We start from the raw sequence: 22,767 nt of genomic DNA, 5'->3' as shown, positions 1-22,767 counted from the left end.
ACCAGGTGATAAGCGGGATAACGGCCTTCGAGGTGTGTCCAGTTATACGGAATTAATGGACTCCATTAATTCCGTATAACAGGACACCTCGGCGGCCGTTATCCCTTACTTAATGACCACAGCAAAAATATAATGACCACTGTCAATGGCAATGGGTTTTAAGATTCTGATTCTGATCTTTCATATAATTTATTTTTATTTAGCGAGTAGTTAGTTCACTATCTCAATGGAACACAACATCTGAAGCATTCAGGTTGTATATGTGTGGTGGACTATTTGTTATCTCAGTGGAAACCACTGTTGGGACTTATTTTCCGAGGTGGACAATACATTATCCCTTCTATATTTAAGTATAATTCGTTTTCTATTTCTGTTAACTATTTTGTATTTTTATTTAGACACAGTAATACTGCTCTAGCACTTGTAATAGCTTTGCACTGTACACAACCTCCCTCCCTGGTTCATACTCTACCATAACATTGCAGTGCAGTACTTACACTTATGCATACTGCCACACAGTGTCAGTTCCCTGCCTGAAATTGGAAATCTGGTGGATAGACTACCATCTCCTTTAGTGTTGTGAGTGTTTTTTTTTTTCTTGTTCTGTATGTGCCATATAACCTAATAATAGCTAGCTAACTAGCTAGCAAGCTATTACCTTGGATAAAAGCTTCTGGTAAACCTCCTCCCCGTCACCTTCAATAACACAGCCTTTAGTCCGGAGGTCAGCTCACAGTGACATCATTATATAAGTATAAGTATATATACTCTTGATCCCGTGAGGGAAATTTGGTCTCTGCATTTATCCCAATACGTGAATTAGAGAAACACACTCCGCACACAGTGAACACACAGTAAGGTGAAGCACACACTAATCCCGGCGCAGTGAGCTGCCTGCAACAACAGCGGCGCTCGGGGAGCAGTGAGGAGTTAGGTGCCTTGCTCAAGGGCACTTCAGCCGTGCCTACTGGTCGGGGTTCGAACCGACAACCCTCCGGTTACAAGTCCGAAGCGCTAACCGGTAGGCCACGGCTGCCCCAAACAACCTGTTTCCTTGCTCGCCTCCATATGCAGGACCCATGTGCTGTCCTCACCAAGGTGTTGCTTGCTGGGGTGGGGTGGGGTGGAGTGGGGTAGTGGTGGTGACCCCCAGAACCACCCAGAACTTCCCTTCCCCCATGTTGCAAAAACTACCCCTACCCCCCATCTCATTTAACCTAGCAACACACACACACACACACACACACACACACACACACACACACACACACTCCCATTCGAACTTCACCCTTTTCTAAGCAGTCTGCGGTGAGGTTCAGAAATCTGCCTCATTCAGCTGCACTGCGTGACCTGAAAGGGACGATGGTGGGTGGCGGAGGTGGAGGTGGGGGGTGTCGTCGGCGCGTCTTAACTAGTAGGAGGGAGGTAGAGAAGGAGGGAGTGAGGAAAGAGAAAAAGAAAGAAAGAGGAAGGAAAGGAAGAGAGGGAGGTGTGGAGGTGTGGTGTTAGGGGGCAGGGGGCCCAGTCTGGTCCCCACAGTCTACTCGGAGCTAAAGGAGCAGGAAGTTTTTAACTAGTGGCCTTAATTAGTGCTCATATATTTCCTGGCTTACTTCTTCCCTTTTTAATTGCCGACAGGTGTTCAGTCCATTTTTCTCCCTCTCACTCACTCCCTCCCTCCCTCCCTCCCTCCATCCCTCCATCTCTCTCTCACTCACTCACAGTTTTTCCCTTCCTTTTTCCATGCCCCCCTTCTCCTACATTCCCTTCACCTTTTTTAAAAAAAAAAACAAGAGAGAAAAATCTGTAGCCTCGTGGGAGAGAAAACCACAAACAGTCAAGCTAACCAGAAAAGTGTTGACCTCTGACTAGCATTCATATAGAACCCGTGTAATAATGTATGGGGACGTTTATGACTGTATGTAATTCCCTCCACTAATGTGAGTGAATACTGTGTGTGTATATTGAAAGCATGTGGGAGGCTTCGGTTTAAATAAAAATCAGTAAGTGTGCGATATGAAATGCGTTCTTACACATTCCTAGATCTCTGGGCCAGGCTCTGTCCTCCCTGAAAAGCACCCTAGAGATGGCCAGTAATAGTCTTTTCACTTTTTTTTCACGTCTGGAGGGTTTTGTACGCTTCACAACCTATTTCTGATAAACCTCTCTGTCGCTTGTAAGAGGTGCACCAAATCCCATGCCCTCCAGGGGAACCTCTGGCAAGCTCTTTCAACCCCTTTATCACTTTCTCTCTTCCTCACACCATCTCTCTTCCTTTCTCGCTCTATCTTTTTTTCTTTCTCTTTCTTTTTTTTTCTCTCTTTTTCTCCCTGCTGCTCAGGGGCATGAGAGAGACATGATGCACATACAATACATGGCTACTCGAGTAGTTGGTGGTGCTGTGTCACACACACACACACACACACACACACACACACACACACACACACACACACACACACACACGGGGGTATGTGGAACATGCTTTCCACACACCTTGAATGGTACAGCATCAGGAAGCAGCAGGGCGAATAGAATAGAATAGAAGTCTTTATTGTACACTACAGTGGAAATTCGTCTTTGGCCCCACAAACATGTATAAGTATAAGTATATATACTCTTTTGATCCCGTGAGGGAAATTTGGTCTCTGCATTTATCCCAATCCATGAATTAGTGAAACACACTCAGCACACAGTGAACACGCAGTGAGGTGAAGCACAAACTAATCCCGACGCAGTGAGCTGCCTGCAACAACAGCGGCGCTCGGGGAGCAGTGAGGGGCTAGGTGCCTTGCTCATAGGGCACTTCAGCCGTGCCTACTGCTCGGGGTTCGAACCGGCAACCCTCCGGTTTAAAGTCCGAAGCGCTAACCAGTAGGCCACGGCTGCCCCTAACACACACAAGCAAGACTACACAACAGGTACAACATAAAGCAGGCACAAACAAAGACTATACAGCAGGTACAACATATAGCAAGCACAAACAACACTCAAAGCAGGTACAACATATAGCAAGCACAAACAACACTCAAAGCAGGTACAACATATAGCAAGCACAAACAAGACTTCAAAGCAGGTACAACATATAGCACACACAAGCAAGTCTACACAGCAGGTACATATGGAGACATGGAAATGTGCAAAAGAGGTTGATGTCAAAAAAGCAGTAGATAATATAAGTTAATCAGTTAATCATAAAACTCATAGATTATATTGATTTAGCAAAATAATAGATGATGGTATAAAAGATTTCTTAAAAATGTTTCTGCTTGATGTAGGTACTCTATATCTTCTTCCTGAAGGGAGTCTTTCAAAAGTGTGATGTAGTGGATGTAAAGGATCCTGGACTATCTGTATGATTATACTGGCCATATTTATAATTGTTGTGAGTTTACTTTTGCTTCTAGCCCCTAGATTCCCAAATTTATGCTTTCTTTATTATTATTTATTCTATTTTCTTCCTTTGTAATTCTTTGTATTTGTTTTAAAGGGATTGCTTGGGTAACATTACTGTTGTATCTGTGCAGTGGCTTGATGTTGCCAGCCATAACAGCCTTGTCAAGCTGATTGCAATTTAATAATCAATTATTTTCCTTTTATTCCTGAGGCATAATCAGCCTGTGTCACCTGCTTCATTTGGAATTAACTGTGAATGGCCTTCTAAAGCTTACTCACACTCTCTCTCCTCCTCCCTTTGTGTGTGTGTGTGTGTGTGTGTGTGTGTGTGTGTGTGTGTGTGTTTGTGTGTGTGTGTGTGTGTGTGTCAGCTTTTTTTCTGGTTCTCCCAAGTTGTCTGTTCTGGATTAAACACTTGCTAACTGGTCCTTAGAGATTTGGAGTTGCTATTCTGCAGGCCTTATTATTTCCACTGTCTGTCTGTGTTTCTCTCTCTGTGTCTGTGTCTCTCTTTCTCTCTTCTACATTCTCTCTCTCTCTCTCTTTTTCTCTCTTTCTTTCCCTCTGTGTTGTACCCAGAGCTGTAAATCCCTCTCTTGTTTATTTTTGCCCCCTTTTTTATTGATATTGGGAGAGGAACCTCTAGACTGATTTGTTGCTAAAAGATGGGCTTACTTGTTTCCCATTGTGTGAAAATCTTTTGCCGGGCCTCTCTCCCCTCTCTCAGTGCACTTGTTTGACTGACAAGGCTTATTGGACTACAACAGGCGTAGCGCTGTCCTTTGTCCAGGGACAATCCTCCCACAAATTCGAAGCCGTGTGCATTCTTTTGGCCCGCCTCGATTGGGTGCTCACGAGAGACTGAAAGAGCAGCTCAAAGCCCTCTCTCTCTCGTGCTCTCTCTCTCTCTCTCTCTCTCTCTCTTTCTTTCTCTCCCTCTCTCTCTCTATCTCTCTCTCTGCCTCTCTCTTTCTCTATCTCTCTCTTTCTCCTTCTTTTCTCATTCTCTCCCCGATTGGCTTTCTGTTCTTCTTTTGGGCTCTCTGTGAAATGAACACTTCAGCAGGCCGGAAACATTTAATCTGCCCCTCCTTTTGAACAGAATTAATTGAAACTTGTCCACTTGCCGCCTTTCTCTTTTCTCTTCGTGTCTTATCTTTTCTTTTCTTTACGTTCGTCTGTCTTTCTTTCAGTTTTTTGCAATTTTGGAAGGGGGGGGGGGGGTGCCCCCTCTTCTCCTGTAATCAGTTTCTTAAATCCCCCCCCCCCCCCCCTTCACTGTGGTTTAAGGCTGGGTAATGTCGCTCATGGCCGGTGAGAGGGGATTTTCATGGGGACAGAAGAGCCCTTAAAAGGCTTCGTCATCTCCACGCCACTCGACGACCACAAGGACCCTCATCATTTGAAACCTCAATTGCCTCTTTTAAAGTTTTTTTTCTTTCTTTCCAGAAAAAAAAATCCAACAATGACTGTTTCTCGTATTAAACGATGTGTCAAAATGTGAAATGGACCTGGCATATTGAATAAACGTGTTTGATTCAGGGGTCGGCCTCGGCGTATTTAAGTGGATGAAAGGCGTACCTGTAATTTGACGTTGCGCGTAAAGATCCCTAATGGCCCACTCAATCATAACGCCTGTTAAGGGTGGCTGTGGAGTGGATTGTGTGGTGGTGGAGCTTTTCAATGCATCAGACAGGTGGTGTAAGGGGGGAGGTGATTGCGGCGGCGGTGGTGGTGGTCGGGACGAAGAGGTGGGAGGGACTCCACACATACGAGCGCACCAAACCTGCCACCCAACACCGGAAATGGACCACCATAATAACCCGCCGTCACAAACAGACACACACACACATGCGACACTCACCCCCTCAAAATAATAATAAAAAAGCAGGCTGGAAATATAACCCGTGATAAACGCTGAGAAGACGGAAATTGAGCCTTGGCCAAACAAGCGTTGTTCTTTGGGAACACCGGTTTATTTCTGCTGGAGTGGAGCTTGGGTGTAACAGGACGGACTGGGAAGAAGGGGGGGGGGGGGGGGGGGCGCCAACATTATGCTAAGCCTTCAGCGTTAGTTTTTATGTTGCCATAGCAGCATTGCCCCTTGCAGGGTGGTGACCTCAGATGATTACAGTACAAAGCTTATTGGGTCTTGAAAACCCCTTTGAAGATGAAAAGTCTTTGATGGTTTATATTTATGCAAATCTCTCAGATATGATTTATCCAACTGAGATTGAATGGTGAGATGATTAAAATTCCCCCCCCTATTTTAAAAAATAAAACCCCCAATAAAGAAATATTCTTTGAGCTAAAACAAGTGTGTGTGTGGGATATTTTTGTCTTTATTTAAAAAAAATGTGTTGACTTACCTGAGGTGATTTTGATCCTCTCTCTCCTGTGTGTAAAATGGAGAGAGGGAGAGAGAGAGAGATGGAGGGGGGGACAGGGAATTACACATATCTACTTTGAGTTTTTTTTAGCCTTCTCTCTCTCTCCCTCTCTCCCGTTCTCTTTTTCCCTCCTAGCTTTAAAAGGAAATATCTGACAGAGGGAGCTTTTGTGTGTTTCCAGATGATAGATTTTGGAATTTGGGCTACCCCACTGGCAGTGCAAACCTAGCTGTGAACTGGTCTGTTGGAAAAAATTGGAATGCTTTGGTCTTCAAAGAACCAAACTTCATTTTAAAGCCTTCTTAGGTGAGCTCAAATAGTGGAGGGGGAAGCTACGCTGAATGAAAGCGCGGGAGAAGTGTCATATCACACTCCGATTGTCACACACATCTCGCTGCCCCCCCCCGCCCCCGCCCCCCCCGCACCAGCTGAAAAAAAGTAACAAAAGAAACTGTAGAACACTCTAATAAAATTCTCTGAAAGAGCAGCCTTGAGTCTTTTTTCTATTTTGTTCTGCTCCCTGTTCTGTCTATTTTCCTCTCTCTCTCTCCCTCCCTCTCTCTCTCTCTCTCTGTCTCTCTCTCTCTCTCTCTCTCTCTTGGTACTACTCTCACATAGCCTGCATGTGCCGCCTGGGAGTCTATCTAGAGGGGTTCTGTGAAGCAGGAGATCCCAGGGGCTGACAGAGGGATGGTGCTAGCACAGAAGGAGAGAGAAATCTCAACCTTCAACACCCTTCTAACCCCCCCCCCCCCTCCCCAAATAATTTCAAATTGTGTTTATGGGTCATTATGATATATGTATATATGATATATAATGATATGTAGTTTTTATTTTCTCCTCATGAATGTTTTAAGGAAAATGAGAGTTGTGACAGTGAGGATGATTAATGGGAATAAATAATGAAGGGGACTTTTCTGTGTTTCCAGTTTGTTGACAGATTTCAGCGGCACTTGAAAGGCCGGGCGTTGTCAGAGCCCGTCCGGTTAGTCACCTTCGTGGAAACTGCTGTGGGTCTGCTAAATTTTAAGGTAAATTACCGTCCATCGGAATAAGAGGGAAAAATGCTAACGCAGGGGGAAAACGCTGAACCCGTTACCTGCTCTGTGTAGATTAAAAGAGCTGCAGGGAGACGTGTGTCAGGGTCCGCTACCTGATTTCAAACAGTAATAGCAATCAAAGTCTTTTTATTATTTATTTCTAAGTGTTTATGTGTGTGTGTGTGCGTGTGCGTGTGTGCGCGCATGTTCTTTACACTTTTTTTCAGAAGTCACTTTTTTGTCTGACTTTCCATTTTAATTAGTCTCCAGTTAAAAACTGGGCGCAGAAAAATTTCCCTCTCTGTCACCCTCCTCATGAATAGGGCAAGAGGGCACCATTTTATTTTGGGGTGGGGGGGTATTTTCAGTGGAAGCCAGCCATCCTTTTTCAGCCTTTTGTAATTATTTCCCCACTTTTGTTTTTTGTTTTGTTGTTTTTCCGTTCTTTTTTTTCTGTCTTCTTTTTTTGTCTTCTGTGGAACTGGCTGTCGTGCTGGCTGGGCCGAGTCCACAGAGCTGCGACAGGAAAATATCGCTGTGTCACAGCGAGAAGTGAAATTAATTTGGAACCCTACAAAAGCTTCAGACAAATTCCATCTGTTCCATGCCTGACACAACTGCATATCACATTCCAAACCCCTCTCTCTCTCTCTCACTCTTTCTCTCCTTCTCTCTATATCCCTCTCTCTATCTCTCCCTCTCTCTATCTCTCCCCCTGTCCTGCCACTCTCCACAGATTCCCTGGCCTTGGACAGGGTTCACAGAATGACAGATTTATTCTTTTTTTTTGTTTGTCTGTAGTGAGAGAAGGCTACTTTAGGTCATTAACTGTAGTGGATAATTATTAATATGTGTGTATGAGTGAGTGATTGATGGCATAACACATGCTTAATCTAGAGGCTGGCATGTTTGTTATGATGGCTCTCCATGTTGCAAGAGCCATGTGCCACAAAAAGTGTGTGTGTGTGTGTGGTGGGGGGGGGCAGAAGCAAGCGCGGCAGCGATATTAGGCAGTAATGGTGGAAATACGAGCTGTCTAACTGGGTGAGTTGACTGACTGCCAGGATGCCTGCTTGTTCTGACTGCTGCTGCTGCGCACACACACACACACACACACACACACATGCTCCCTAGCACACTCTTACCCAGCCCTTTGTGTCTGTTCTACCGCGGACAGGCGGTGTGTGCGGAGGTTCGGGATCTCGGGCCGAAAGCTGGCCTGCATCACGACGGTGTGGTCTTCGGCTCGGACGACTTCTGCGCCAGCATAGGTTCGACCTCTGATCCTTCCATCACCTTTTTATCAGGAAAAATACTATAGATTTATTCTGTGTGGTTATTCTTCCCCTCTCATATACTGATTTTAGTCTCTGGATCACTCTCAGAATCACTGTATGTAAGTGTTATAATACAGCTTTGGTTCTAGTTAGCCATGTATAGCGCTGTGTTTAAATAGTATATTCTTGAGATGCATGATATGAGTAATACTGGACAGACGTGCATACATTATTGAAAAAAAAAATATGCAGTGGAAATCTGTCCGATTTGAAGAAATTTGCCGAAATGTCTGCCTTCCTTTGCCGACCCTCCACAACCGCAGGTGCAACGCGCACAAAAGACGCCCGCGAGCTGCTGTATGCCCGGCAGAAGGTGGTGGTGACCACCAAGGCGTTCGGCCTGCAAGCCATCGACCTTGTTTACATCGACTACCAGGATGGCGACGGGCTCCGGCAGCAGGCCAGGGAGGGAGCGCTCATGGGCTTCACCGGTATGCCTTCCCCTCTCTCCCTCTCTCCCTTCTTCCTTGGCTATATCCTCTCATCCCTCCTTCTTTCTCCCCCTGCTCTCCTCCCTCCCTCTCCAAACAAACCCGCCCGTCTGTGCCTCCTGACCTCTCCTCTCCTCCCCTCCCCCGTCCTGTTTGTCTGTCTGGAGCACATGGTTCCGCTTTGCTCCTCCTACACTCTGTACTCCTCTCTCACTCCCCACCACACACACTCACACTCTCACACACACACACACACACACACACACACACACACACACACACTATCTCTCTCTCTCTCGTTCTCTCACTTACTCACTCTCACTCACTTACTCAATCACACACTCACACGCACATGTACACATGCACTCTCTGTCTCTCTCTCTATCCTATACAAACACACACACACACACAGTTACACTCTTTCTTTCTCTCTCACACACACACACACACACACACTTTCTTTCTCTCTCTCTCTCACACACACACACACACACACACACACACACACACACACACACACACACACACACACACTCTCTCTCGCACAAACTAACAAACACACACACACACACACACACACACACACACACACACACACACACACACACACACACACACACACCACCCGGCACTTACTCCTACACGCTTTCCTCTCGTCAGTTTGTCAGGTTTAGAGCCTTTTCTCTCCCGACGCGTGGCCTCACTAACACATAACACTAGCTCTTGACCTGTATTTTGGATATGTATAACTATACATTTTTGATGTGATGTCAATTAAATATCATTGACATCACATCAAAAATGTGATATTTTCTTATTTTTGTAACTACTCAATAGGGGTGTGAATCTCTCATGTAAAAGACGATACGATTCGCATCTAGATACATGGGCACGATTCGATACAAGAAAAGATACATGTTTATAAAAAACGATTCAGTACGATTCGATGCGATGCGATTCGATGCAGTTCAAGAATGGAAAGCATTCTGAAAGATTTTTTATCATTTGCTCATGGCGCACATTAATTTTATATTATCAATTATCATGGTCATGGTTGTCAATTAGGCAAAAAAATGTGTGAATATGATTATCTAAACTGAGGTTTGTTTCATATACTGTATTGAAATGAAAAAAGATTAGTCTACATTTCAGTCAAACACAGCAGCCAAATACAACATAAAAATAAATTTTTATAGACTTTATAGATCTTTCACAGATTTTATAGAGTTATATCTGATTGTTTTCATGGAGCTGTAGCCTTTTTGAGGTAAGACAATACCGAAATAAAAGTGCTTAAGAAACTTTTGGCCTTTTCTCATATAGCCTAGCCTACCCTACAAGCATAAAATAGGCCTACAAATCAATGAACTCTCTGGGCTTATTTTGTTCCAACAGTAGACCTAATGCAGAAACCTATAATGCCACAAGTCTGAGTGAATATGAACAAAATCATTGGCTAATAATTTGTGCATCGTTTTAGCAGCAAGAGCCAAATTATTATTTAACATTAAGGAAATCCCTTCATCAAAGGTAAGGCTACTCTACAGACTATCGTTGCTGTTTAGGAATGCTATAAGTGTTTAATTTCGCGCTGGATTTCGAAAAACAAAAGCCGACCGAGTGCAAGTTGTCACATGCTTAAATTGCAGTAGATGTATGGGTAATGAGGTCATTTGACAACTTAAGGCAATGAATGTAACCAAAAACGAACTGCATTACCCACAATTCCGTACCACGTATAGTTTCAAAACCGGAAGTGGGATGAACGCGCTGCTTCGAACGTGAATGAGAGAGCAGAAAAGGTTGTTAACCGATTCATAACAAGTAAATCGATATAACGACCGGTTCATTTCAGTTTTTTTCCGATACGGGGCTTCACGTATCGATGTTGCCGTATCTTACACGTTAAAAACGGATACCGATATGTATCGGTTAATCTTTACACCCCTACTACTCAATAATATCCTGACAGTGTTGGGTTGTCCCAGTGTAGTTTACATTACTCCGACCTGAGGAATCATGTTTTGAGTTTCTAATGAATTCCTGGTAATGTTCCGATTTCTGTGACATCCGTGGTCATCAGTGCAGCTTTAAGGCATCACTTCCTCGTCATGATCTCCCACTGAGCCAAGTGTCTCTACTGTAGACATTAAGCGTAAACTGCTTGTACGTCAAGAAGACCTACTCGTAAAAGGTAATTTCTCTTAAAGTCACTGCGTGCTGATGTCCCCTTGGTGACGAGACTCATCCTCAGACGACAACAAAAAACATCAACACTCTTCCTCATCGGCTGATGGCACCAGCACAGCTCTGTCCACCTGCAGCCATGTAGGGCGCTCAGCTACACCCGTCCTTAAGACCCAGACTCCTTCACTGCATCCAACACACCATTCGTTGCACAACCCCCCCCCCCCAACGCACACACACACACACACACACACACACACACACACACACACACACACACACACGTATATATAATATACATACACATATGGTGTTTGCTTTCCTGGGTCCTGTATCGACGCTCTGCCTCTCACTCCTTCCTCCACCCCTCCTTCCCTCTCTTTCGCTCTCTCATTCTCTTTCTCTGCTTTTTTCTTTTCTTTTTTGTCTCTGTGCAGTTCTCTGTTGTTCACTGTGCTCATTAGTTTTGTCATCACCTCTAAAAATGTCTTGCTTTCGAACAAAAGGCCGAAGAGAAGAACTGCGTTCCTGTAGCTGTCGATTATTTCCTGGGAAAAGGCCAACACATCGCATTGCACTTAAGTCAATCAACTGTAGGCATTTTCACGTGAGGAGCACAGTGTAGTCTAAATTAACTGCCGTTTTCTTGCTCTATTTTCCCCCCACTGTTTTCCTCCTGCTCTTATGCAAAAATGTCAATTACAGCTTGTGACATTTCTGCGCACAATTAGAAGAAAAATGACGAGCGCTTATATGGCATGTGTGCATATGTGTGTGTTTGCTTGAATGTGCGTGTGTGTATATTTGCAGGCATGTACACTTTGTTGTGTGTGTGTGTGTGTGTGTGTGTGTGTGTGTGTTTGTATTTGTGTGTGTAAGCAAAAGTGTGTGTGTGTGTGTGTGTGTGTGTGTGTTTGTATTTGTGTGTGTAAGCAAAAGTGTGTGTGTGTGTGTGTGTGTGTGTGTGTTGGACGGTCTGCTGGAGGGGAGATGGGTGTGCGTGCATGCTTGCGTTCACAGCTAAGCTCTGTGTGGGTTTGTAGCCAGGCAACGGGAGTGGAGTCCTGGTGTGTGTGTAACTGGCCACGGGAGGCTGGAAATCGCCGTCCTCCTCCGGGGCCTTGCCTAATGAATACATAATTGCTGTTTGCCGAATGCACAGTGTTACCCCTGCTAATCTATGTATACGGTAACTGTTCCACTCCCCCGGAGCTGAGCAGGACAGAGTTTTGTCTCTCTTTCTTTTCTTCCCCCATCCATCCCTTTCTTTTCTCCTCGTCCTTCCTTTTCTTTCCCTCGTCTACCCCCTTTTTTCTTTCCATTTCCCCACCCACTCCTTTTCTGGTTTGTTTGATTTCTTCTCATCTCCTCTAAGTCTTGGCCAACCGAACGGCAGTGGCGGCGGCCACACGAATAATACCCTTTGAATATGAATGAAGACGGCGATCCCATAATTACTCAATGATCTGTGGCTCCAGTCTAATCAGTGAGACGTTGATAGTGTGACCCCTACTACAGCATTAGTGCTGGAGGAAAGAGAAAAAATACACTACAGACATGGCAGCGTTTACCAGCCCAAAACATATTAATACGACTCAGTGGTCTCAAACTAGCGATGAGTCATCACGGCTGAACTGTTAGCTGAGTATTTTTTTCCACTTAGTGGTGTTTTAAATAGTGGTAATTAGAAAAGAGACACCTTTGGGCAGGTTTAGTGGTGTATGCAGAGCCAGTCAGCCACAGACACACAAGCTGGTGTGGGTGAGGTGTGTTTGCGTGTGGTGTGTTTGCGTGTGGTGTGTTTGGGTGATCTGACTTCATGACTGGCAGCGAGGCGTGAGAGCCAGGCCGAGCCGTTCCCTCTGCCTCGGTGGCCGGGCATGCTGCAGGCTACTCGAGCGGACTAGTGTTATCGCTAGTGCCACCCCCCCCACCCCCCAATACCTACCCAATTGCCCCAGCCACCACCCCATTTCCCCTAGCCTTTTTTGCCACTGCTATTCTTCTTCCGTGGCCAGTAGGCCGTTAGCGAAGGCCACTTTTTACAGTTGACACTGACAGGGTGAGCGGGGCGGAAAAAGAACAACGGTCACTCAACAGCAACAAACGGCAAAAAAAAAATCACAACGAGAAATTGTGAGCTATCGAAGGGGGAGGGAGGAGCTGAAATGGTGTGTGTGCATGCGGCATGAGGCAGGGACCAGAGCGGAGTGACTCTCGTGACACAGCAGTCTGGCGCTTGTGGGCTTCTCCCCACATCTTGACCGCAATTAAAAACAGGCATCTCCCTGGGCAGGCCTTTTGCGGTGAGTTCGGAGGAGTGCTATTCCCTCCAGGCCCCTGAGCTGGCGTGCTGCCGCTCATGCACACACAACTCTGCTCAGAACCCTCCTTCACATATGGGGCTTGTGTCAACTAATGTTTACGACGTTTTAGAAATTAGGCTGAATTATTTTTGTGCTTCTTTTTTGTTTTGTTTATTTGTGCTGCATTTTTGTCCTGTTTTTTTCTGCTGGTATGAATATTTTAACAGACAAATATTAAGTGGTGGGACAGTCACACAAACAGAACATGTTGATTGAATTTAATATTAAATAGAATTGTGCAAAGCAGGCAGGATTAACAGCTTAATGGCGTGGGCCTGCCATCGTGTAATCTTAGTTAGTGGCTATTACTGGCGAGACTCTGCTTACTTAAGTAATACTCTCCGCTCAAAGCCTCACCTGCCCAATAACTGACCTTGGACTTGCCGGGCGTCTTTTAAGAAGTGTGTGATAGTAGATGTTATTTTAACAGAACAGGGACCTTGATTGTGGCATTTAATCAAGCTTTTGTGAGCACTGTTTTGATTATAAGTATTATTATTTTTTCTTTTGAGCATCCTCTTTCTGGTGTGTTTTTGCTGGTTATAAATGTATATTCTGGGCCTTGTGTTTTTCCTGATGGATATAAATTGTCCATTTATCAGCCAGGATTTTTAGAGAGATCAAAATTATATATCAGAAGATTTTAAGAATTAAGATTATTTGCATTTTACCATTAGGTTTTTTTTTTTAGCTTTTGTCATGAAATATTAGAGAAAGGATCCATGATGAATTGCACTGAAAGACCAGTCCTGGCTAACAAGAATCTAATTTCTTCTAAATTTGACAAAAGCACTGACTGCCTGCCAGGGCAGTTACACTCTGCTAAACAGAGAGCCTCCAATCAGACGCCCAGGCACCAGATGGCAGGCTGCGATTGGCCGAGGAGCCCGAGGAAGTGGGAATGATGCAATGGGCGGGGAACCAATAACGGACCAGTCGGTTGGACCTAACTGGGCCTCTCTGGCTGGGCTGTTACTGGCTGGCTTAGTGCAGAGGACAGGGGAGAGGGGGGAACAGGTGGCAGTACAGGGAAGGGGGCATATTTTGTTGATGCACGGGAACTACCCCCTGCGAACCTTTTTTGGAATGGGTGTCGTGAGCTCGGGACAAGAGCCTCCTCTTTGGGCTGTTGATCCAACACGGCTCGTCCTCAGGGACCACCAGAAACCGTGCTCTCCACCACGCATAGAAAAAACATATCCCTCCGAGATTGCCCTGGATAAGAAAACACTCTTTCTGCAAGGAAAAAAAAAGATCAGGGTACTAAGAAATTGTGTGTGTGTGTGTGTGTCTGTGTGTGTATGCGTGTGTGCGTGTGTATGTATGCCCCCTCTTAAGAAAAAAAAAAATGAAACACTGAATTAATATATTTTTCACACGTTTTAATGGGACTTACCATTTGAACTCAGGCCCAAAATCTCCCAAACAATTAAACTAGCAGTCTGTCACGGCCAGCGAGTGCAGGAATACGCCTGTTTCCACGAGTCGTCTGATGGCTTGTTTTCAGAATGCCTTTGACATTTGGGCCAAATTACACTGCTACACAAAGCACTCGAATAAGCTGAAATATCACCCCAATGCCACTGATAGGCTGCTGCTGTGTGTGTGTGTGTGTGTGTGTGTGTGTGAGAGAGAGAGAAAGAGTGAGGTGAAGTGTGGTGAGGAGCGAGGCGAGAAGATTAGTCTAATGGCTTTCTCATGGGCTAAACTTGCCACGGCCACCGCCAGTCAGCTAGCAGCTAGCAGGATTTGGTTCCTCTGAGACGCCGTCGTCGTGGTGCCATCGCCGCTGCTGAACCTCGGGTGTGAAGATTTTCCGCAGACCCCCACCCTCCCACCCCAACCTCGGCGCTGTCACTTTAGGGAGGGTCTGTGTGTTCACTCCGGCTCTTTATCAGTCCAGGTTTGATCCTATGAGGACAAAAAAAAGAACCGAACGTATGAATGTACGGAGGGATTATGTCCGAGCCATTTGGACAGGATTCTAATAAGTCCCTACAAAAAGAAAAGGGCTTGCAAAGACGGTGTCGGTCATAGTGCCCCAAATCCTTGTCAGCATACGAGCTTGTCACCTTTAGTCGTCAGAGGAACGGGGGCCTTCATGTTTCAATAAGGGGAAATATATATAAATAATATATCTCACACAGCGTTGTGCCCAAAACAGAATTCGGAATTCAGAACAGAATGAAGCGTGTGTTTCGTGTGAAGTAGCCCATGGAGAGCGGCGTTCGTGTTGCTCAGAGATGTAAGGGAGCCGAATGCCGGCCTGCCCTCTCATAAAGTGGGATTTCACGCTCCTGTATTATTGTCGCCTGTAATTCTTCACCCTTAAGGCTAGTCATTAACACACACATAACTGGGCTTTTCCAATATTAGTTGCTTTTAGGCCTGACATCTACATCTCTGTGTGTGTGTGTGTGTGTGTACCTGTCTATTTTTCTATATTTTTTTCATGAATATGTGAGTGTTTTCCTTTCTGTTTTTATACCAAAATACGCATAGAATAGCATTTGCCCATTCTGTGATTCTGCACTGTGTGTGTGTGTGTGTGTGTGTGTGTGCGCGCGCGCATTTCTGAGTGTGTGTGTGAGAGAGAGATAGAGACAGAGAGAGAGTGAGAGTGTGCATGCGCGCTCGTGTGTTTGTGTGTGTGTGTGTGTGTGTGTGTGTGTGTGTGTGTGTGTGTGTGTGTGTGTGTGTGTGTGTGTGTGTGTGTGTGCGCGCGTGTGTGTGTCTGTGTGTGTGTCTGTGTGTCTCACCCAAACTTCCCCGGTAATGAGAAGCAGAGTGGGCAGTGGCGCCGTGGCCGGGCTCAGATTGAAGTGTAACTAAGCGTGCAGTAAAGTTGGAGGGTGCAGCAGGGCTCGGGGCCAAAGCGGGGATGACACCCATGATTCATAGCATCCTCAGGCCCCGCTGTGCCCCTCAAATTCACCGCTGGCCAGGGAGCCGCTTTGGGCCACGAGAGGGGCGACAGGCCGTCAGCACGTCCTCACAAACACACGTACACACACACACACACACACACACACACACACAAACCACCTCCAAATCCTGGCCCTGAGATAAAACGTGAAAACCCTGCCACCGTGCTGCATACCGCACACACCAGACATGCCACAGTTTACTCCGGTTTCTGAGGACGGCCTTGAGTCTTCGTTCTAGTATCTGTGTGGAAATCCTCCCTCCCCCCAACATGTTAATGGGAATCTCTGGAAAATTAGAAAAGGTGTCAGACACTCAAAGACACTGTTGTCTTTGGCTGTAAAATATTGTATCGGTATTATGGTGCTTTCTTATGAAAGCAACGTATACAATTACTGAGTAAAGCCTTCAAGTAAGATACCATGACAATAGTAAGTATACAGAAAGGGGCGAGATTGTGTATTGCACAGACCTTTTGATATTGTAGCCATATGTTGTGGGGGCGGGGGGGGGGGCATTTGCTAGAATTAGTTTGGTCTGAATTCCAGTGATGCAAACACGTACTGTTTTAGAGCAAGTGTTGAAAGTAACACTTTCTCATTTGTATTTTACAAAGTAAGTACAAAACATAAAGATAATATTTTGTGACCGCCTACATCTGTCCTCTGTCACATACAGTTGTATTTACAGAAGTAACGCAAATATAACTTTTAAGACTGTTGGCCTATATGCTATTCTTAGGTTGACAAAAAAATAACAATATCCTTGAATCAGTTGGACTGTTACCAAAATGTCATCTTGCTTAAAAATATATGTCTCAAATAGGTGAATAATATTTATTGAAGTCCAACCTCTGTATTTTATGTTTTTTTGTTTGTTTATTCAGGGAAGCAGGTGATCCACCCCAACCAGATTAAGGCGGTACAGGAGGAGTTCTCCCCCAGCCCAGAGAGGGTCAGCTGGGCCCAGGAGCTCATTGCTGCCTTCGACGAGCACCAGAAGTTGGGCAAGGTTCCATACAATCAGATTCTATATTATTATTACAGTTATTGAAGTTATCACTGTCATTAAAGAGCTCATTTAAACTTGCAATTGCACTAACTGCTATACACAATTGAGTGTGGCATTTGTCTGATACACAGATTGTAATTGTTTTGTGAGACGTGTTGTGTTGGGGGCCTCACCTTCTTGGCACTGGCGCTAATGCGGACCCTGGTGGGTGAATGGGTCTAAAGCGGAGGAGGCTCTGAGTGCATTATGGATGATGGGGGAGAGCAATTAGGCTCGAGCGATATTGTTCCCAATTTAGTGCATCATTGACTCTTGTGTTTTTCTCCTGTGCGTTTTGCGAATGACGGCGTGGCAGCGCCACACAATCTGCCCGCACCTTGCTGTTCCCAGTGATTCCCACACTAAGGCTAGCCTCAGGGGCACCACCAGTGGACCCTCCAACTCCAAACCCCACCACCTCCTCCACCTTCGGCTGTGGAGTTATTATCTCACCACCCCAATCAAAGTAGCCTCCTCCAGCTCCCCTTCCCTCCGCTTCACTCTGCAACAGTCTTTTAGTTGATTTTAAAATATTGTTTGTTTATGGAATCTCATTTCCATTACACTTATGGTGTTTCATTTACTGAGCCTATTTGAAAACACATTTGGAACTCAGCTCAGTATGAATCTAATAGGAGGAAAGTTTTGAGTGCTGCTGCTGTTTGGCGACGTTCCTTTGCATTAATAAAAAAAATCTTCTAATCCATTTTTAAATATATTTTTTTTCTAATTCTCTTTTTTTTTTCTTGGCATATTCAACTTGTGAATAACTTCTTCCATTGTTCCACCTGCCTTGGGCTCATTCACCCCCCCCCCCCCCCTTTCATTTTTTATATCAAGCCAAAGAGCCACCATTTTGGCAAGAAAGCAGGCTTCAGTATGCAACCCAAGGCAACAAGGAACTAAGACAAATCACACACATAACTCTGTGTGTCCCTCTCAAAAGCTTTATTGATCCACTTAATACTGTGAAGCAAGTTATTCCTCAATTATAGGGTCTGTGAATTGACAAACAAAGCTGCAAGTTGTGATATTAAAGTCATGAAGCACATTTCTCAGAGACACAACTCCTTAAAGTAGACTATGAGATGATGGCACTGTTTATCAGGACACCACTATCACACACGATCTCCACATCAAAGTGAACCAGTAGTGACCTTTCCAAGGAGCTGAGACCATTGAAAGGGAAGAAAGGGGAACAGACCAGAGAGAAAGAGAGAGAATTGTCAGTATTTCTGTCTTTATCCTTCTGACTGTTTTCAGTAGTGCCATTGAGAGTCCAGAAACAGGATAGACAGGTGTGTTTCTCTCTCCTTTCCTCTCCTCTCCTCACCTCGCTCTCTATCTCTTGTGCTTTGGTCCATAGGGTGCGTTCACTTTCCGAGGCAGCATGATCGACATGCCATCGCTAAAGCAGGCCCAGAACATTGTCACACTGGCCTCAGCTGTCCAGCCCAAGTGACCTTCGCCTGACCTTCATCTGCCCTTTGACTGACCGGAGTGATGGCCCAACCCCAGTCTCATGCAGGTCATCTAGTGATAGACTGTACCTCACCACCCCAAAGATGCCTGTCATCTCTGTCCTCCTCCTTTCCCTTACTGAAACACTGATAGAACGCTTTAATTGGTTATTGTAATGTTGTTTATTTTAAATAATGTATAAAATGTCTGAAAGTATTTCCTTCTCAGTGTGATGTCTGATGTATGGTGGTGACCAAATGATGAACTGTGTGTGTGAGGTATGGTGTTCGTACACAGGCTGTGTGCTGTTCTCTACTCCATATGTGAGTATGATGTGTTTGTTTAGGTCTTTTTTTGGGGTGCGGGGAGGGACAGTGACCGTATCCGAGGCGGTGAAAAGGGTGAGAGGGAGAGAGACAGTGATAAAGGAGAGTGTGTGTGTGTGTGTGTGTGTGTGTGTGTGTGTGTGTGTGTGAGGGGGGGGGGGGGGGGGGGGGGGGTCTTTTTTTAACGTGTCTGTTTTTGTTCTGTGTGTTTGTGTAAAAGTGTGCCCCACTATGCCCTTGTCTTTATGTACACATGTTTGTGTGTGTATGTGTGTATACATCCTGACCCCCCTGCCTCTCTCTTGGGTCGAAATACACACACACACGCACACACACACACACACACACACACACACACACACACACACACACACACACACACACAGTGGTGGTGGTGGGGGTGATGTTCCCTTTCTGCCAGCCCTCAGTCAGCCTGGCGAAAAGGGTAAACAAACAGAACAGCCCAGTGTTGTTCCCCCGCCATTGAGCCCCGAGGCTCCTCCGAGCCGCCCCACTTCAAACGGCCGGCAGGCCAAGAGGGGCAGCCGTCGAGAAGCCCCTTAAACCAACACTGTGAGGTTCGGGTTTGGAGCTCTCCGCAAATCAGTCCTCTTTTGTGTGGGTGCCGCCGCGAGCCACTATTCCTGGTAAACATGGCAGACAGTACGGTGCGCGGGGGAGGGGAGGTGGGGGCACTCAAGACGCTGGCACAGGGCCTGGTCAGGACCTATGGAGCAGTTTCAAAAACACACACACACACACACACACACACACACACACACACACACATATATCCAGTGCAGAATTACACACACACACACACACACACACACACACACACTGTCTGGCCCTTCTTCTCTATGTAAATATGAGTGGCTTCTTAAATATGTTCTCTCCCTCTGATGGTCTCTCTCTGTCACCGGCTGCGGAGCAGTTGCCCTGGTCATGGAATCTCCTCTGGCAATGTGTAACTGTTGTCTGGACCTCTGTCGCTGACACACACACACACACACACACACACACACACACATACACACACACATAGGCACACATTCACTGCACTGCTTGAGGTTTTTGCAATATTTTACCCAGTCACTGTTTAAACAAAGTGAAATAAATCCAGATAGAAATTCTAGACACACACTGTCACACATTCACATTTCTTTGGTTAGTCAAATTTGGTCATTTTATTTTCACCCGACTGCACTGTATGCAGTGTTCCTATTTCTTTGTCTCCCACTGTTGATGACGCCTTACAGAAAATAATTGGGGGGTTGAAGCTGTGCAGGTGTGTGTGTGTGTGTGTGTGTGTGTGTGTGTGTGTGTGTGTGTATGTGTATAGTGGTGGTGGTGGTAGTGCTGGTGGTGGTGATGATGGTGTGGGTGTATGGAGGGGGGCGGTGATTATGTGAATGGGTAATAGTGTAGTTGGTCAGTATGGTAATGACGGCCTTCTACCTAATGTTTGGGACTTGATTTTGCATGATCAATTGTGTCTGCATCCTCAGCCCTCCACACACCCCCCCTTCCAAAGAAACTAAAAAAAAACGCCCACCCTACACCACACTCAGGTCTGAGCCTAATGCCAAGCTTGCAGCAGCAGACAATAAGGGATCGAAACCACTGCTGTGCCCAGCCAAAGGCCCCCAACAATAAGCTGGCTGTTTGGCACCGAGCCACATACCTCTCCCCTTTTGCTCTGTGCCCTCTCTGCACCCGTCCCCCGCCCACCTCCCACTTCTCTCTTTCCTTTTTTGGCTTTTGGTCTCATTTATTTTTAATTTTCTAATGGTATTTGTTTTGCTCAATCTCATTTTCCACCTGCTATGGTGTCTCAGAGTTTGGGGGACAGGCCTGTCAGCTGTCAGCTTGTGTTTAGCAAATGACACTTATTATCTTTTTTTTTTTTTTTTTTTTTTTTTTATCTTTTTTGGGGGGAACCTGCAGACCAAAAGGGGACCCCGATTCGGTATTGAGGTCAGGGTCCACTGCATACCCTAAAACCTCACAGGCCCCTGAAAATGAGACTGTGATTATTTCGGCTAATCAGGGTAAAGGCCTGAAGATGGTTGCTGAGACTGGGAGGCAACGTGGGCTTTTCAGGGCACTGCCCAGGCCTGAGCACTGGGGACGTTCGGGGAGCTAAGGTGCCTGCCTGTGCCCGCTCCATCTCTGTCACCCCTGCTCGGTAACTAACGGCACACGGAACAGGTGCCAGGGCAGCGGCACTAACCACAGTCGTGTCAGAGTAAGGACCAGCCTCCGCCCGCCTGCCCCCGGCTGCCTCCCGGACAGGGAGGACCTTTTCTTTCCTCTCCCATTCTCATTCACACACACTCCCAACTCCACAATACACCAGAAATATCACTGGTGGCTCTGAGTCAGGGAATGTGTTTTGTTTTTGTCACTGTACATATAACTGTTTTATTGGTTGGATATATTTTAGGGTGGCTTCATTTCTGGCTCATGCTGTAAATCTTAACTCACTGATCGTCGGTTTCACACTTTGCACGGCCCCGTGCGCCAATTCACTGTCGCCTGGAAGATAGCTTAGGCTGTATCTCCAGCCGACACAAGAATGCCAGGATAGGGCTGAATTGATTTGATGGACACATCTCTGTAGATTAGCCGAAAGCGGTTCCTTCTCTCCAAATCTGTGTAATTTTACATGACAGTTCTATTATGTTTCTGACTTAACATAATCTACTCAGTACTCAGGGCGGAATTATTTAAATACATTTACTGGTATTCCCAAAGAGAGTATATTACAATTAACACGATTAGAACCTTACCAAACCTTGACGGAATTCAATTATGCTGGGAGCACCGTGTTCTTGATTGTTATGTGCGCAAATTGCGCTCATAAATTATCAGGTAGCCTACAATGCAGCGGAGAAAATGCGTGTATGCAAAACACTGTCACAGGAAAATTAAAACGAAACGTTTTACATATTTTTCATTAATCTCAATGGGACCCGTGTGGCAGAGATGGTTTTATTCGCCTAATATCCCGCCCGGGGATCTCCCAATAATGACTTCATTGTTTTACTAGCTTGCTAATGACAGTATGTGACAAGCTAATTTCAACAAAGGATTATTTCAGTGTAATAAAATGAGACGTTTACAGTATAAGCAAAAGGGTAGACTACTTAGGGCAAGGATCTAGTTTGGAAATAATGGGTAATTGATATCCAGTTGAAATTATGGTCTGATACCACCAATAATGATAATGACTCAGGAATTTCCCATAATGATTTGAAATGCAGCTTCTCCAGCTTTCACTTACGTAAGATGTTTACATTAGAATATTATGGGAGTCAGCCGATTCCTGCCATGTCTCTTTGGGCAATATGAGCAGGTTACCCACATACATTTCACCTGATAACAAGGTCGACAGAAATTTGGGGGGAAATTGAGAATAGAATTGGGGCAGTTGTCGTGGTTGCAGGGTAAGAGTATCGGTCTCAACGCTGATCAAATGTTTTTATTTAGAAAACAACAAATTACTTCAAACTACTTTAGACCTAATTTCCCGTGTAAACAAAATTCTGTCATAGTTAGGCTACTAATCAATTTTGTTATTAGCCTATAAATGTTAAATTATTTCTGTGAAAATCTTTGAATTCACTGAAGTTGATCTGATGCAAAGTTGAGTAGAACCAGCAAATGTAGACCTGTGTAGCCTATTTGGTAAATTAGGCTACCATAATTTGTAGGCTACAATCTCTGCTCTTTTTGTGGCGTGTGTTTTGTCTCAGTTCAACAGTCTTTTTATTTTCTAGAAACTTTAATCTCACGTATATTGTCACAATATTCAGTTTCAGGTTTTTCTATCAACAACCTGTCTAATGCTATTGG

At 45.2% G+C, this 22,767-nt stretch overlaps 1 protein-coding gene across 1 annotated transcript in view; it reads left to right on the top strand.

Moving 5' to 3' along the window:
• The window catches only part of clybl (citrate lyase beta like), a 77,260-nt gene extending 58,461 nt beyond the window's left edge, over positions 1-18,799 (top strand). The window contains exons 4-8 of the mRNA XM_076262545.1: positions 6,716-6,817; positions 8,004-8,097; positions 8,427-8,594; positions 16,959-17,083; positions 18,489-18,799. Of these exons, the coding sequence (XP_076118660.1) occupies positions 6,716-6,817; positions 8,004-8,097; positions 8,427-8,594; positions 16,959-17,083; positions 18,489-18,584 (585 nt within the window). The 3' untranslated portion in view covers positions 18,585-18,799. The remainder of the gene's footprint in view (positions 1-6,715; positions 6,818-8,003; positions 8,098-8,426; positions 8,595-16,958; positions 17,084-18,488) is intronic.
• The last annotated feature ends 3,968 nt before the right edge of the window (positions 18,800-22,767 follow it).

Source organism: Alosa pseudoharengus, unplaced genomic scaffold (genome assembly GCF_046254945.1).
Source record: "Alosa pseudoharengus isolate Yale_2024_CS ecotype anadromous, Long Island Sound unplaced genomic scaffold, YU_APseudo_1.1 YU_APseudo_1.1_scf_3, whole genome shotgun sequence".
NCBI lineage: Eukaryota > Metazoa > Chordata > Actinopteri > Clupeiformes > Clupeidae > Alosa > Alosa pseudoharengus.
Note: the sequence above shows the minus strand (reverse complement) of the source record. Positions and strands in the feature narration are given on the sequence as shown.